The following is a 14,798-nucleotide window of genomic DNA, read 5'->3' as shown; positions in this document are numbered from 1 at the left end:
AAGAAGGCGGAGTGCCAAAGAATTGATGCTCTTGAACAGTGGTGCTGGAGAAGACTCTTGAGAGTCCTTTGGACTACAAGGAAATCAAACCAGTCAATCCTAAAGAAAATTCACCCTGAATGTTCATTGGAAAGACTGACACTGAAGTTGAAGCTCCAATACTTTTGTCTACCTGATGCAAAAAGCGGACTCATTGGAAAGACCCTGATGCTGGGAAAGATTGAAGGTAAAAGAAGAGGGCAGCAGAGGAAGAAATAGTATCACTGACTCAGTGGACATGAATTTGAGCAAACTCCAGGAGACATGGAGGACAGGGGAGCCTGGCATGCTGTAGTCCATGGGGTGGCCAAGAGTCGGACATGATTTAGTGACTGAACAACAACAGAGACCTCAGGATAGACTGAATCTTGCTGGATAACTCAATACAGTGTAAGATTATTTTTTTAACAAGGCCTTTTGCTAAGAAGGTGAAAACTGATTTTGGCAAATATCCTTGCTAAATATTATACCTGGCTCAACTATGACAGAGTATAACTGTCTCTGTGTTGTGTCTACAAGCTGATTTTAAAACATTATGCAATTCTGCCTCAAGGCTGGGAGTACTGTCACACAAACTCTTGTTTTCAGCAAATGTTCCTAACTTCCTGGTCTTCTGCACCAGGATCTGGAGAGGCAGGAATGCAGGGGCCACAGCACAGTCATGATAATGAACGCTACCTGGCATTTTGTGGATTGAAAACCAGAACTCCTTGTGTTTTGTCTTCTGTGACAATGGAGAAGCTAAAGTTTAACCAGTGATCTGAGAACATGGAGAGCAACTTGCCACTGGAGAGAATTTTCAAGAAGAACAAATTATCCAGAGAGAGAATCTGCTTAGTAAAGGATGAGGAATTTGTGGAACAAAAAAGGCTTATCTAACATGGAAAGAATAGGACTCATAAGAATACGTTATTTTGAGGAGACCAAAAGAAGTATGGAATAAATCCCAGGAAATCCATGCAAGACCCACAGAGTTCTTGAGAACTTTAAATCAGCAGAAATACTGCCAGTTTGGATTGAAGGGGATAGAGAGAATAGAAAATGAAAGGAGCCTGTTGGACCGCCAAAATTCTAGAGGCAAGAAGCAGGCTGAAAAACTAATAAGCTACAAAGTGCCACCTTCATGAAAAGGAAGGATGACACAGGTATAGTCACAAACCAAGAGGGTAGAGTCATGAACCCAGGAGGCAGAACTAAGAGTGTAACAAGTAGAACAAAGAACCCAGAGGGCAGAGCTAAGGGTCTTGGTGGACTATTCCCAGGCCTTGAAACCTAATCCAGGAGCTGGAGTTTGCCTAGCTTAATTTCAAAGTTGTCTTGGGCTTGGGACTCCTTTTTAATATAAATGTCTATACCCTATACCACTCCTACCTTGTACATTGGGAGGGCTAGGGAAGATAAAGAGCCTCTAATTTCACAGGTCCACAGATGGAAAGGAATCGTGTTCAGGAGCTGTACTTTATGAATTACAAGCCAGCGCCTCACCTACAGCTGATTTAGATAATCCTGACGATGAGATTTTTGGATTTTTCAGCTGGTGAGAGTTAAGACTTTGAATTGTTGCCATAATGGAATGAGGCTCTTGGATGGGGGTTGATTATATCTTTCATGTGAGAACTGTTGGGGTCAGAGGGCATACTATGGTAGGCAGAAATTTAAGACAGCCCCCATGACCTTCAGCCTCTTAGGTTACTCCAGTGTTTGTGTAACATCATATAGCAAAAGGGAGATTATCTGATTGGGTCTCCTCCAATCACATGAGCCCTTTATAAGCAGAGTTTTCTCTGGGTGGTAGAAGAGGAGTTCAGAGAGATTAACAGTGTCAAATTCAACACGATGCAGGTTCTTTGTTGCTGAGATGGGAGAGGGTCACAAGGCAAGGACCTCTGGAAGAAGGAGCTAAGACTGCTTCCAGCTAATAGCCAGCAACAAAAAAAAGAACCTTAGTTCTCCAGTCTGAAGGAAATGGACTCTGCAAACAACCTGGATGAGCCTGGGAGCAGGTTCTTTCTCAGAGACTCCAGAGATAAGCCTGGCTGATGCCTTGACTTCAGTATTATGAAACCCTACACAGAAATCTAGCAAAATTTGCCTGGACTTCTGACCCACAGAACTGTGAGATAATAAATGCATGTTGTTCTAAGCTATGAAATTTGTGGTGATTTGTTACACAGATATAAAAAACTAATCCAGATTTTGTTTTGGCCCAACAGAACCTATTTCTGGACATGCTGCTGCTCTAGCCCATCCTGAGAGCAATCCTCAGGCAGCAACAAGAGGACCAGTGCAGTTGGTGGCAGTCCTTTCTAGCAGAAGTCTCCTCATCTGGAAAATGGACAGATCAAAAGAGAAAAGCTGTGGGAAAACACTTCTACACTCAAAAGTTTTTTCAAATATCCCATGTATCATTAATTACAACATTCATGTCAAAACCTGTGAAAGAGGGACCCAGACAGAGTAAAAAACAGAAAAGTCAGAGCTGCTCACCTTCTTCAGGCAAAGATTGTGAATTACTAGAATAAAGGTATGCTCCTTCTCCTCTAGTTAGAAAAGTACCCAGGAAACACTCATCTCCCTTGAAAAAACAAACACAAAGAGCAGGTGATTTACAGCATAAACATTGACAGAATCAAAACTTCTGTCCACGTTTGTATGTCTACAAAAGCTGCTAAGTCAGCCTCAGATATACTCAACTTCTCTTCCAGGTCTTGGCACTTCTTGGCTCTTTGCCATATTACTGGCACCTGTGACTTATGCCGAGAAGAAAAATGTTAAGGCCCTCTCAGTCTAGGCACCATGGTCTGCAATGCTTGTCCATATTCCAGTAAATTTATATCCTCTGATGACAGAGGTGGCTTCTCCTTGGCCTAAAGCCTTGACCTTCAGTTCTATATGTCTCAATTTGAGAACTGCTTCTAAAAGTACTGAGAGATTTTGAAAAAACACCAAAAGGTTTAAATGGCAGTAAGAATCCCTCTTGTGTACTCCATACGTGGTTATTTCTAGAGCTCTGCTCTGAAGGGGAAGAATACAACAGGAATTGAGACAAGGAGGTATAGAACCCTTAGATTAGCTGTAAGATGAAATATGTTAAATTGTTTTTATAAACTGTTTACATTTCATCTTGACAACATTAAGAATAAGAAGTCTGCTTACCAGAACTGACTGCTGGGTTTTCTCAGACAATTTTACTTCAATATCTTCTACCTGTGTCCAAAAGGAGTACAGATTTTCAATTCACTGCTTCAAGGGCATAAACTCTGCTAGGTCTCCCCCTGTATTCACATATTTCTAAGAGAGCAGTCTCTCTGTCAAATCCAGGGTTCTCAGGCCCTGATGGCTGGCAGACCTGGTTGCTGGATACCAGATGCAGAGCACAGGCCATGGCAGGCTCCCTCACAGGGACATGAAGTCCAGCTAAATGAGCCTACATTACGTGGAGAGAGTATGTTAGTCTCCACTTACATTTCACTTTGGAGAAAACTAATTTTAGGGATGAAGGAAAGAGAACATATTAAAATATTTTGAGTGTGTTCTCATTTAAACATGTTCACATTAGAGGATGACTTTTACTTGTCTTTATTCAGTTCAGAATTGTAGAAACAGAATATAAACAAATTCTGAAATAGGTACTTAGACCATTACTAGTACTTTGTGTCCCAAGGCACCAGAGATTCAGACCAAGTCCCACAGATGAAGATGGGACCTTTCCACATGTAGAGACATGGTTGTAAAAACTCAGCAGCAACCTTTCTGACAGAAAAGGGAGCACACGATCCACTTTTCACTTCCTGTGTGACCCTGGACAGGTTGGGAGATTTCTAAACCTCAAGCTCCTCATCTGTAAAATGAGGATATTAACTTCTTCCCTTGACAATTTAACAGGGACCCAGATAAATTACTTTCTTTTGGAACTTTCCCCAGATTACACATTAATGAAATTAGATTCATTTGTACAGAGAAGAAGAGCAGAGATAAAAACTTCTATCTGAACAGTGGTTAGGTCAGGATCTGACATCCCACCAGAGACTCGTCCTTAAATTTTCTCCCCAGTTTCTCCACGTTTATCTCCGTTTTCACCCGATGAATGACACTAACCAGCCAGGAGCAGAATCTGGGTATGGCAGCTGTCAGGATTATAAAGCTGGTTTCTGTGATAACAGTGCCATCTGCAGGAAGACCACAGACATGTCGGTTACTGCCCACCACCAGAGCCCACCTTGCAGGCCCCTGACTGCTTCCCATCCTCAAGAGTGAGAGCTCCTCTTATTAGGATACAAAGTCTGATGCCTTCAGAAAATGAATTCCTCATCTGGGGACAAGAGCCTAATGAGGAAATGGAGAAAGGCTTCCTCATGTGATTATTCTTTTTAAGACAAATAGAAATACATATTTAAATACAGAGTCCTTTTCAATCTATACTTTTAATTCTTGCCAAGGTAGTACAGGTGTTTGTATTAAAAAACCAAACAAAAATTATCAAGGTCATCAAGCTCTGGATATTATCATTCTATAGAATTTTTTTCTACCATAATGGATAAAAAAACTGATCTAACTATTGCTTCAAATTGTTTTTCCTGACTACGAGTAAGGCTGTACATATTCATATTCATACACACACAGTGGACCCTTGAACAATGTGGGGGCTAGTGGTGCTGACCTTCTACACAGTTGAAAATCCATGAGTAACTTTACAGTCAGCACTCCATATCCACAGTTCCACATCCATGAATTCAACCAACCATGGAATATGTACTTCTGTAGTATATACTTATTGAAAAAAATCTGTGTAGGTTAAACCTGTGTTCAGGGGTCACTTACGTACATGTGTGTGTGTATAAACATTAAAAATATATATTATTTTAAAATTTGTTTTATTTTACACTCTGGTGAACTGCCTGCTCATATTTTTTGCCCATTTACCATTGGGTAGCTTGTTTTTTTTAATATCAATTTGTAAAAGCTCTTCATAAATTAGGAAATAACCCTTTGTTTATTGCAAGTATTCTAATATTTTCACCAGTTTATTCCTGGTCTTTTGATTTAGACTATGGTTTGCCAAATATTATATATACATATATATATATACACATACACACACACACACATATATATATATATATATATATATATATATACACATATATATAAAAGGAAGTTCAGGTTTTGCTTTCCAAAGATGACATACACCTACCTTTTTCTTTAACCAAAATCTGAGATGTCAAAAATGATTCTGAGAACACCACAGATCCTAAGCACCCCCTTCCTCCCAGCAAGTCAGGAATGTCATAGATGGCCATACAAGCCTGTATCAAATGAGAAACCAGAGTTAGACCAGTTCTCAGTCCTAAACATTCAGGGAAAGATCCACAAGAAATAGACCACAAAATACTAAGCCACATGGCAAAAAAATACTTGAGAATTTCTAAGGAAAACTCAAGTTATCTTGAAATGCAACTCAAACTGGGACATGACTTCAGGATCACCTAGGCTTCCCTGCAATTGCTCCTAGGTCAGAGGTACACTTGGGCTAGAATAAGAATATCTTTATGTTTCTATGCTATGCTATGCTAAGTCACTTCAGTCGTGTCCGACTCTGTGCGACCCCGTAGACGGCAGCCCACCAGGCTCCCCTGTCCCTGGGATTCTCCAGGCAAGAACACTGGAGTGGGTTGCCATTTCCTTCTCCAATGTATGAAAGTGAAAAGTGAAAGTGAAGTCGCTCAGTCGTGTCCAACTCTTAGCGACCCCATGGATTGCAGCCTACCAGGCTCCTCCGTCCATGGGATTTTCCAAGCAAGAGTACTGGAGTGGGGTGCCACTGCCTTCTCCGTATGTTTCTATAAATTCCCTCAAATTGCTTCTCCTGCCTGAAAAGCAATGTAACAACAGCCTTTCTTAACTGTGACCACTGCTACATTCTACTATGTCCACATGGTCATGCATTCCTTCTTTGGTTTGGGCTCAAGTTCTGAACAAATCTGGAAAGTAAGATACAGGTTTTCACAGATATTTTTGGCTATATGTCAAAACATACAAACACTCCTTTCAGGACCAAAAAATTAAAAGAAAGCTGTTCAAGCTTTTAAGGCCAAGACAAATAAAAATAAGAGTCTTACATAGGTCAGGGAAAAAAAAAAAAAACTGGAGCAACTCAGAGAAAGCTCCTGAATGGCTGGTAAGAAGGTTCTAATTTAGTTAAAAACTAGTGAAAATAAAATAATTCTGAGGACAATCTAGCAGAGGAAATGCAGAAAAATGGTATAAACCAGAGTTGAAGTCTGAGATGAGTTGGAGTCTGAGATGACTGTGAAAATCTGGTGAGGGATACGAAATAAGTTGCATGATAAGCCCTCCCCTCCTGGCCTGACATTGCTGAATGACCAGGTACAGAGCTCCTGAAACTAGAGTTCATTTTCATATCTTGATGTCCTTGTGTGGGACCCTGCTCTACCCTTAGGACAGAGACAAAAGACCTTGGCCTACAGAAGGGACTGAGAGATTCTAAAAAAAAAAAAAGGTGGCAGAAGAGTTGAAAGGAAAAAAAAAACCCCATAAAGTCCTTTCATCCATGTTGTCATGATAAAGAAATGTATAAAACGATAGGCTTTATATTTTTGTTAACTTTCTTATTAGGCTTAACAACTAGAAGTGAGGTGAAGTCACTCAGTCATGTCTGACTCTTTGTGACCCTATGAACTACAGCCTACCAGGCTCCTCTGTCCATGGAATTTTCCAGGCAAGAGTACTGGAGTGGGTTGCCATTTTCTTCTCCAGAGGATCTTCCCGACTCAGGGATTGAACCTGGGTTTCTCGCATTGCAGGCAGATGTTTTACCATCTGAGCCAAGGTTAATTTAAATTTGTTTCAAAGAATTTTGAGTATCTGAAGACACAGAACCATCCTGGGCTACATGGTTCCTCTTACATGACAATGATCGATTCGGTTCCCAAGTCAGTTAGAAAGACAAATCCTATAGCTCCTAATCCCCACTTTCTTATTTGGCCTCTGGTGTTCAGGAAGGGGAGAGAGGACATTAAAAAGAATATATGTAGTATTTTTTAGGCACTTGCTAAGTATTTCCCATATGTGGCAAGGGGACAGAAAAAATATGAAACATGGTTCCTATCCTCAGGAAACCTATAATGTAAAGTTGGAGAGATAAGAGCATTCCTACACATAAGTCAACATGTGACACACTATAGAATTACTCCCTAATTTTTGTAGTATAACCTTCGAGTACTCTAAGAACACAGTACTTGTAGGGAGAAGTCAGTAGGGCAGGCTTAAACGAAGAGGCAGAACTTAATCTCTGCCTGGAAGGGAGGACAGGATTTGGACAGAAAGCACCAACATCCTATTTTTTCTTTCCTATTTCATTAGCTGCTGCTGAATGGGTACTTAACACAGTACTGAACTCCTAATCACCGACTCCAGTGCAAAACACCTTCCAGAGCACTGCATAAGAGTCTAAGAAGAGAAGTAAGGGAATCTAAAGTCTAGCAAGGAGACAAAGTAGTATCTACCTAAGCATCAGAAAGTATTCATTTTCCAGTCTTAATAATGTTACAAAAAAGGCTCAATTAGTTCTAAAAGAACAACACAAAATGCTGACACAGACAGGGAGCAGGTACATTATAAAAACAGAAACTACTCACAACCTTAAAAAATTACTCATGTTGTCCTCCTCTCTGTAGACTACTTGTCCACTGATGATGGCAATGAGCATGCATTTTTTCCAAGTCATCCACCCCTGTGCACCCAGTTCCCCATCATCAAAATCTCACTGAAATTAAGTTCAGGCAGGAGTCACAGAATGGTCATAAGATGTATCTTGTACCCACATACACTACAACCAGAATCTTGGCTGGATATCCACCATCCTCTTATGCACTGCTTGCCAATTTTCTTTGTATCAGGATGCACTGGGGCAAGATGCACAGAGGATTCGGATGTGGCTGGGAGCAGCTAGTCTAGAAACTCTGGCTGCTGAAGACCACCCCAGGGACCAATATTTCTGTATCTCTAAACCCACTCCCCTGGCCCATTAGTAGAGAGGTCAGAAAGCTCTGCTCTGACTACCCCATTTAATGTTAGTTTGTTTCTATTTCCACAAGCTCCTCTTAAATAAGGGCATCAACACAGGGCTTGGAACATAGAGAAGCCAGTGAAAACCTGGTCTGTGTTGAGGTAGGCTTGTCCTCAGCTCCCATTTCCACGTGAGGTCAGAGAAATCTCAGCCACTTGAAAGAAGCCTTCTGAACCTCAGGAAGAGATATTTACCATCCCCTGGTGCCCCCTCCCCTCCCCTCCAGCTAAGATTACACCGAGGGGTGCCTAGACACAGACATGTGGATGTGGTGAGCCTGGTACAGCTGCCTGGCACCCTCAGAAAGCACAGGTTCACCACTGCTGCAGCTGGAAGAGTAGTGAAGACAACTAGCTTTCTCTAGTGGGCTACCTAAGACCCTCACCTACTCCTACCTCACCCCTTGTAGATGTCCTTTATAGGCCATTCCTTGCCACTTGACCTTTAACAGCTCTGCTTACCGTCTTCACAAAGTATAAGCTATCTTCACTGTCCAGAGGCACGATTCTAGAAAAGGAAATTGATGGGAAAGACATGTATTAGATTTACAATGTTCTCTATTTTTCAACTTGCAAGCAACTCACACACTTAGATCTCTTTGGAGCTTTTTCAAAACACTGGGTTGCATGTATGCAAAATTCCACTCAGATGGAATCAGATCCACCCCCGACCCTACTCTAGTCTTTCCATGGGAAGCAGTCAGGATACAGCGGTCTCAGCTGAGCACACCCAGCTTTGAGCCCAGCCCTGGAGTGATGCCACTGCCAGGTGTGGAAGGGTGAAAAGATCATCCACGATAGCAGTTACACGGTAGCCTCTCTTATTTTGCTCTTAAAACTCGCTCCAAATGAGGACACACCATAAACACATACTTACCTTCCCTGATTATTCACAGCATGTATATGAAAAGCCATCTTGGAGCTGTAGACCCAAAACAAAATAAAACAAAAGTCAGTCTGCTTTTGCAACCACTGTATGGCAAGCTCTCTAAACACCTGCCACTGCAATGCACCTGTGCTGGGCCCTCAGAGCCCCAGTGAGATATGTCATGTCCCTACATGCCCTAGGGTTTCATGCCATCAGCAAATGCTGGGCTAGTGTCTGACTCCAGTCATGGTCCTGCCTCTGTGCAGATTCTCAGGACTATCTTGACTCTTGGACAGAGCAGGAGAGAACTACGTGACTACTGCCCACGAGAGATTGAGAGAACCTCTACGTGCCCCAGGCCTCTGGCCCATGGCCCTGACATATTCTCCTGATCCTCTTCCTCTCTTCAACACCTGTGCAGTCAAGCTGCCATCCCTGACTACAGCCAGACTGCTACCCACAATCAACTGCTGCTGTATAATCAAGACAGGACTTCAGAACTGAGGAATAACCAGATAAACCTTTTGGCATTAACTCCTTTTGTAAAAGAAAGTTTCTAAATTGAATTGTTTATCTTTTTGCTATAACAAATGCTGGTCAGTCATATGCTAACTGCCTTTGTTCCTCTTGGGAGAATTTGCTAATCTGATGCAGTTTAAAAGAAGCGACCATGTGGAGAGAAAAGTGGAGTTCTAGAGTGGAGAACTGGCTCGCGAAGATTCTTCCTATCGCCTGGGTGTTCTCCTCTTGTTCTTTTCTCTAGCCAGGCTGGGACACTGCCTCTCCACCCCAGCCCCATGTAGGAGGCCATGGGATTGAGAGGTGGCTTGCCCCAGAAAGGCAGAGTGTTCTAGGCAAGGTGTCAAGGACAGGAGGAATGGATGACTCTGTCAGCCATGCCAATGGTAACAGAAGAGAACTCACTGAGACAGCAGCTATCATTCACTTTTCCAATCACTCTACAGGGCAGGAGTATGATCAAACAGATGCACAGAGAGCTCCCTATCTTGCCCAAGTCACCCAGTTGGAAAGCAAAGAAGCTTCCTTAAACTCAAGTCTGTCAGGAACAGATAGTACGGGTCAGCACACAGACTTAAGAAACCAAACTTCCTCTAGCCTTCTCTTATGGCCAGAGATATGAGCCACAAGACCCAGAAAAAAGGACAAGAAATCTTAAGCAAGCCTAAAGCTTTATATCAAAGAGTTCTGGCTCATTACCACTCACTCCTGGAGCTGTAGCAAAAGAATTCTTGTTAGTTTATTAACTTAGTTTTCTAAATGTTCCTTCTCACTACCTGGGGCTGTAGACATAAGAAAATGTGGGGCATGGAGCCAAGGTATCACAGTGCACATCCCAGAAGTGTTATTTATTTATTTATTAAAAATATTTATTTGCTTGGCAGTACTTAGTTGCAGCACATGGAATCTTCCATCTTTGTTGCAGCATGTGGAATCTAGTTCCTTGACCAGGCATAGAACCTGGGCCCCTTGCATTAAGTCCCTCCAGAAGTATTTTATATTTATCTATTAGCTATTTTATTTTTGGCTGTTCTGGATCTTCATTGCTTCATGGGATTTTTTTCTAGCTGTGGTGTGCAGGTTTCTCATTGCAGGGGCTTCTCTTGTTGTGGTGAACAGGCTCTAGGGCACCTGGGCTTCAGTAATTGTGGCTCTTGGGCTCTAGAAGCAAAGGCTCAGTAGTTGTGGCACACAGGCTTAACTGCTCTAAGGTATGTGGGATCATCCCAGACCAAGAATCATACCTATGTCTCCTGTACTAGCAGGCAGATTAATTTACCTCTGAGCCACCATGAAGCCACCTTTCCCCTCCACAACCCAGAAATATTCTTAAAGAAACTTTCTAATATTGGTGTCTTTGGTCTCCTTTGCAAAAAAGTACACCAAATGGCCCTAATATGGGACAGAAGGTTGAGTGGACTGGGTTCCTGAAGGTTTAGCTATGGACAAAGACTACACAGAAATCCACTGTGACATGCCAGGTGAGTGATGGCAAGACTGCCAGGAAGCCAAATTCCTAGATCATCTAGACGCTGAGACATGGCCGGGCTCAGGGGTTTCTACCATCTGAGAGGCAGATAAGGCCTAGGACAACTCTCTTCTAAGCAGTGACGATTTTCATGTGCCCAAGGCCCCTCATCATCACCACTAACAAACCTCACCATTCATGTCCCCAGCTTCATCTTTTAAACCTTGGAATCCACATCTGTCTGTTCTAGCACTGATATGTCTCCCATTCCAGCCTAATCAGTGTGTCTGATTCTGAAACAGTTCCTCCATCCTTGGCTTCTCAAATAAAGCCCCAATCATCAAAGACTCTCCTTCATATACTAATGATTTACCAGAACATTCCTCAAAGGGGAGACAGAATATCAAATACACGGGAGAAAGTTTTAAAAACACAAACATTAAATAAAAGTTTTTATTGATAATATAGGCCACTGCTTACCGTAAAGTTGCCTTAAACTGCATTAACTCAACGGAATTTAACCCAGATACCAGGGTCTGCTCAGCTACCTCCTTGGCCTGTAAAACCAATAATAAAACAGAGATAATTAGCTTTCACAGCAGGAAAGAGTACATTCAGCTGTGAGGAAAGGGCCCTTTTTACATTTGGCCAGGAGAACACTGACCATCCTCTTTGCCTGACTACTCTGTATGTATCAATAAATTAAAGTGAAAACATCTTGTTAAGGGGAACAGGTACCTGGTTGGTTCAGGCTGGGTTCACATGTTGTTCAGTTGCTAAGTAGTGTCTGACTCTTTGTGGCCCCAGGATTGCAGCATGCCAGGCTCCCCGTCCTTCACTATTTCCTGAAGATTGCTCAAATTCATGTCCATTGAGTCGGTGATGTTATCTAATCATCTCATCCTCTGCCATTCCCTTCTCTTGTGCCTTCAATCTTTCCCAGCATCAAGGTCTTTTCCAATGAATGGGCTCTTTGCATCAATTAGCCAAAGTACTGGAGATTCAGCATCAGTTCTTCCAATGAATATTCAGCATTCATTTCCTTTAGGATTGACTCATTTGATCTCCTTGTTCTCCAAGGGACTCTAAAGAGTCTTCTCCAGCACCACAATTCGAAAACACCAATACTGTGGTGCTCAGCCTTCTTCATGGTCCAACTCTCACATCCGTACAGGACTGCTGGAAAAACCACAGCTTTGACTAGATGGACCTTAGTCAGCAAAGTGATATCTTTGCTTTTTAATACACTCTCTAGGTCTGCCATAGTCTTCCTTCCAAACAGCAAGCATCTTTTAATTTCATGGCTGCAGTCACCATCTGCAGTGATTCTGAAGCCCAAGAAAATAAAATCCGTCACTGCTTCCACTTTTCCCCCTTCTATTTAGCATAAAGTGATGAGACTGGATGCTGTGATCTCAGTTTTTTTAATCTTGAGCTTTAAGCCAGCTTCACTCTCTTTAACCCACATCAAGAGGCTCTTTAGTTCCTCTTTACTTTCTGCAATTAGAGTGGCATCATCTGCACATCTGAGGCTGTTGGATCTTTCTCCCAGCAATCTTGATTCCAGCTTGTGATTTATCCAGCCCAGCATTTTGCATGATGTACTCTGCCTGGAAGTAAAATAAGCAGGAGGACACTATACAGCCTTGTCATAATCCTTTCCCAATTTTGAGGCAGTCAGTTGTTCATGTCTGGTTCTAACTGCTGCTTTTTGACATGCATACAGGTTTCTCAAGAGACAGGTAAGGTGGTCTGGTATTCCTATTTCTTTAAGAATTTCCAGTCTGCTCTGATCCACACAGTCAAAGGCTTTAGCATGGTCAATGAAGCAGAAGTAGACATTTTACTGGAATTCACTTGCTTTCTCTATGATCCAATGAATGTTGGCAGTTTGATTTCTGGTTCCTCTGCCTCTTTGAAACCCAGCTTGTACATCTGGAAGTTCTTGGTTCATATACTGCTGAAGACTGGCTTGAAGGATTTTGAGCATAATCTTACTAGCATGCGAAATGAACTCAACAGTATGGTAGTTTGAACATTCTTTGGCATTGCCCTTCTTTGGGACTGAAATGAAAACTGACCTTTTCCAGTCCTGTGGCCACTGCTGAGTTTTCCAAATTTGCTGGCATATTGAGTGCAGCACTTTCACAGCATCATCTTTTAGGATCTGAAATACCTCAGCTGGAATTCCATCACCTACACTAGCTTTGTTTGTAGTAAAGCTTCCTATGGTCCCTTTGACTTCACACTCCAGGATGTTTGGCGATAGGTAAGTGACCATTACCACCATAGTTGTCCGGGTCATTAAGATCTTTTTTTTTATAGTTCTTCTGTGTATTCTTGACACATCTTCTAATCTCTTAGAAGAGATCTAAGAGATTAGAAGAGATTAGACATCTCTTCTAATCTCTTCTACTTCTGTAAGGTCCTTACTATTCACATGGAAACACTTCATTCAGGCAGGTTGGCACTGGAACCTGATCTGGTGAACTGTAATCAGCTGGGATGGTGCCATTATGAGGCCTGGAAAAATGCTTTCTCCTACCCTCTCCCTAGCTCTTGGGGAGGGACCACTGCCCTCAGTATTTCTTGCCCAGATGCTATCAACATGCAAATAAATAAAGTTAAAAAATCAGTTAAAAAACAAAGGTGCAGAATTGATATCAAAGAATAACCTGTTGTTTTGCATAAGCTTTCAGTCCAAGGGCTGAGAAATCCCAAGTACTGGGGGGATTCAAGTTCAGTGAGGAGGGAAGATGGCAAGAAACTGGTGACTAGGCTACAGTCTCTTTGATATCTACAACACAACCTTTCTAATGTCAAATGATTTGCTTCAGGAGAGGTCCTATTGGCAATAGGAGGAATCAAGCCAACTCGTCTCATCTGTTACCAGGTTAGATATAGAATCCAACTCAGCACGGCAGGTTAACCACAAACAGCAAAAAAGAAAATGGTCAGAACAAGAGAACATACATGCCTATCAAGGAGAGGCAAGTTAGCTTTTCTAGTCTTTAGTTAATTTTTTAGAACAAAGAATTATAGGAAATCAATTTATGTAGCTCAAAACAAACTGATCTAACTTTATTAAAAGTCATAGCAGAATAATCTCTATTTCTTTAATTTTTTTAACTTTTGAAATCATTTTAAACTACTAAATAAAACAATATACTATAGTTTGATTTTTATTTTTTTTAACACAATCAGATATCTACAAAGAACTGCTAATCAGCTGTCATCCATAAGACAACAGCAGGTCCCAGGCATCACAAGCTTAGTACTCTTAAGGCATCTCTTTATCTGGTGCCCAAGCTCACACACAAAATTAAGTATAAAAAGGTGTCCAAAGGTAAAACAAATGGATAAGAAGTTTCACATTAAAATAACCAAGGAAAGAGAAACGTGGTATTGAAATTACCTTTATGAGACTGGAAGTTTTAGCATAACATGCAATGGCAGCCAAAACAGCCTCAATAACAGTAGCATATACCTGTGACAAGAGCCTACTTTAAAAACAAAAAATAAGGGTTACCTATAGCATCACAAGGTTTCATCAAAAGCTGCATGCACAAAAATGACATTCTCTAAGAAACTGATTTTGAAACAGAGAAAAGTATAAAAACAGAATTTGTTGATTTCTAGACCTTTTAAAAGCTGTGTGCCCCATTCCAACTTTTACTTTGCTCTTGTTAAACCATGATAAGAATCAGCTTTTTTAAAAAAATTATTTTTAATTGAAGGATAATTGGTTTACAACACTGTGTTGGTTTCTGCCATACATCAACATGAATTAGCCAAGGTATACCTATGTCCAGGAGA

The 14,798-nt window shown here is 41.5% G+C and overlaps 1 protein-coding gene across 1 annotated transcript in view; it reads right to left on the bottom strand.

The window, feature by feature from the left end:
• Nucleotides 1–14,798, bottom strand: part of DNAAF9 (dynein axonemal assembly factor 9) — a 220,709-nt gene that overhangs the window by 63,486 nt on the left and 142,425 nt on the right. Inside the window, exons 16-23 of the mRNA XM_055544328.1 lie at nt 14,398–14,485; nt 11,463–11,539; nt 9,005–9,049; nt 8,590–8,635; nt 5,234–5,345; nt 4,138–4,208; nt 3,196–3,246; nt 2,527–2,614 (exon numbers count right to left, since the gene is read on the bottom strand). Of these exons, the coding sequence (XP_055400303.1) occupies nt 2,527–2,614; nt 3,196–3,246; nt 4,138–4,208; nt 5,234–5,345; nt 8,590–8,635; nt 9,005–9,049; nt 11,463–11,539; nt 14,398–14,485 (578 nt within the window). The remainder of the gene's footprint in view (nt 1–2,526; nt 2,615–3,195; nt 3,247–4,137; nt 4,209–5,233; nt 5,346–8,589; nt 8,636–9,004; nt 9,050–11,462; nt 11,540–14,397; nt 14,486–14,798) is intronic.

The sequence above is a fragment of the Bubalus kerabau genome, chromosome 13 (assembly GCF_029407905.1).
Source record: "Bubalus kerabau isolate K-KA32 ecotype Philippines breed swamp buffalo chromosome 13, PCC_UOA_SB_1v2, whole genome shotgun sequence".
Classification (NCBI taxonomy): Eukaryota; Metazoa; Chordata; class Mammalia; order Artiodactyla; family Bovidae; genus Bubalus; species Bubalus kerabau.
The sequence above is the reverse complement of the archived record's forward strand: the minus strand, read 5'-3'. Positions and strand labels throughout refer to the sequence as shown.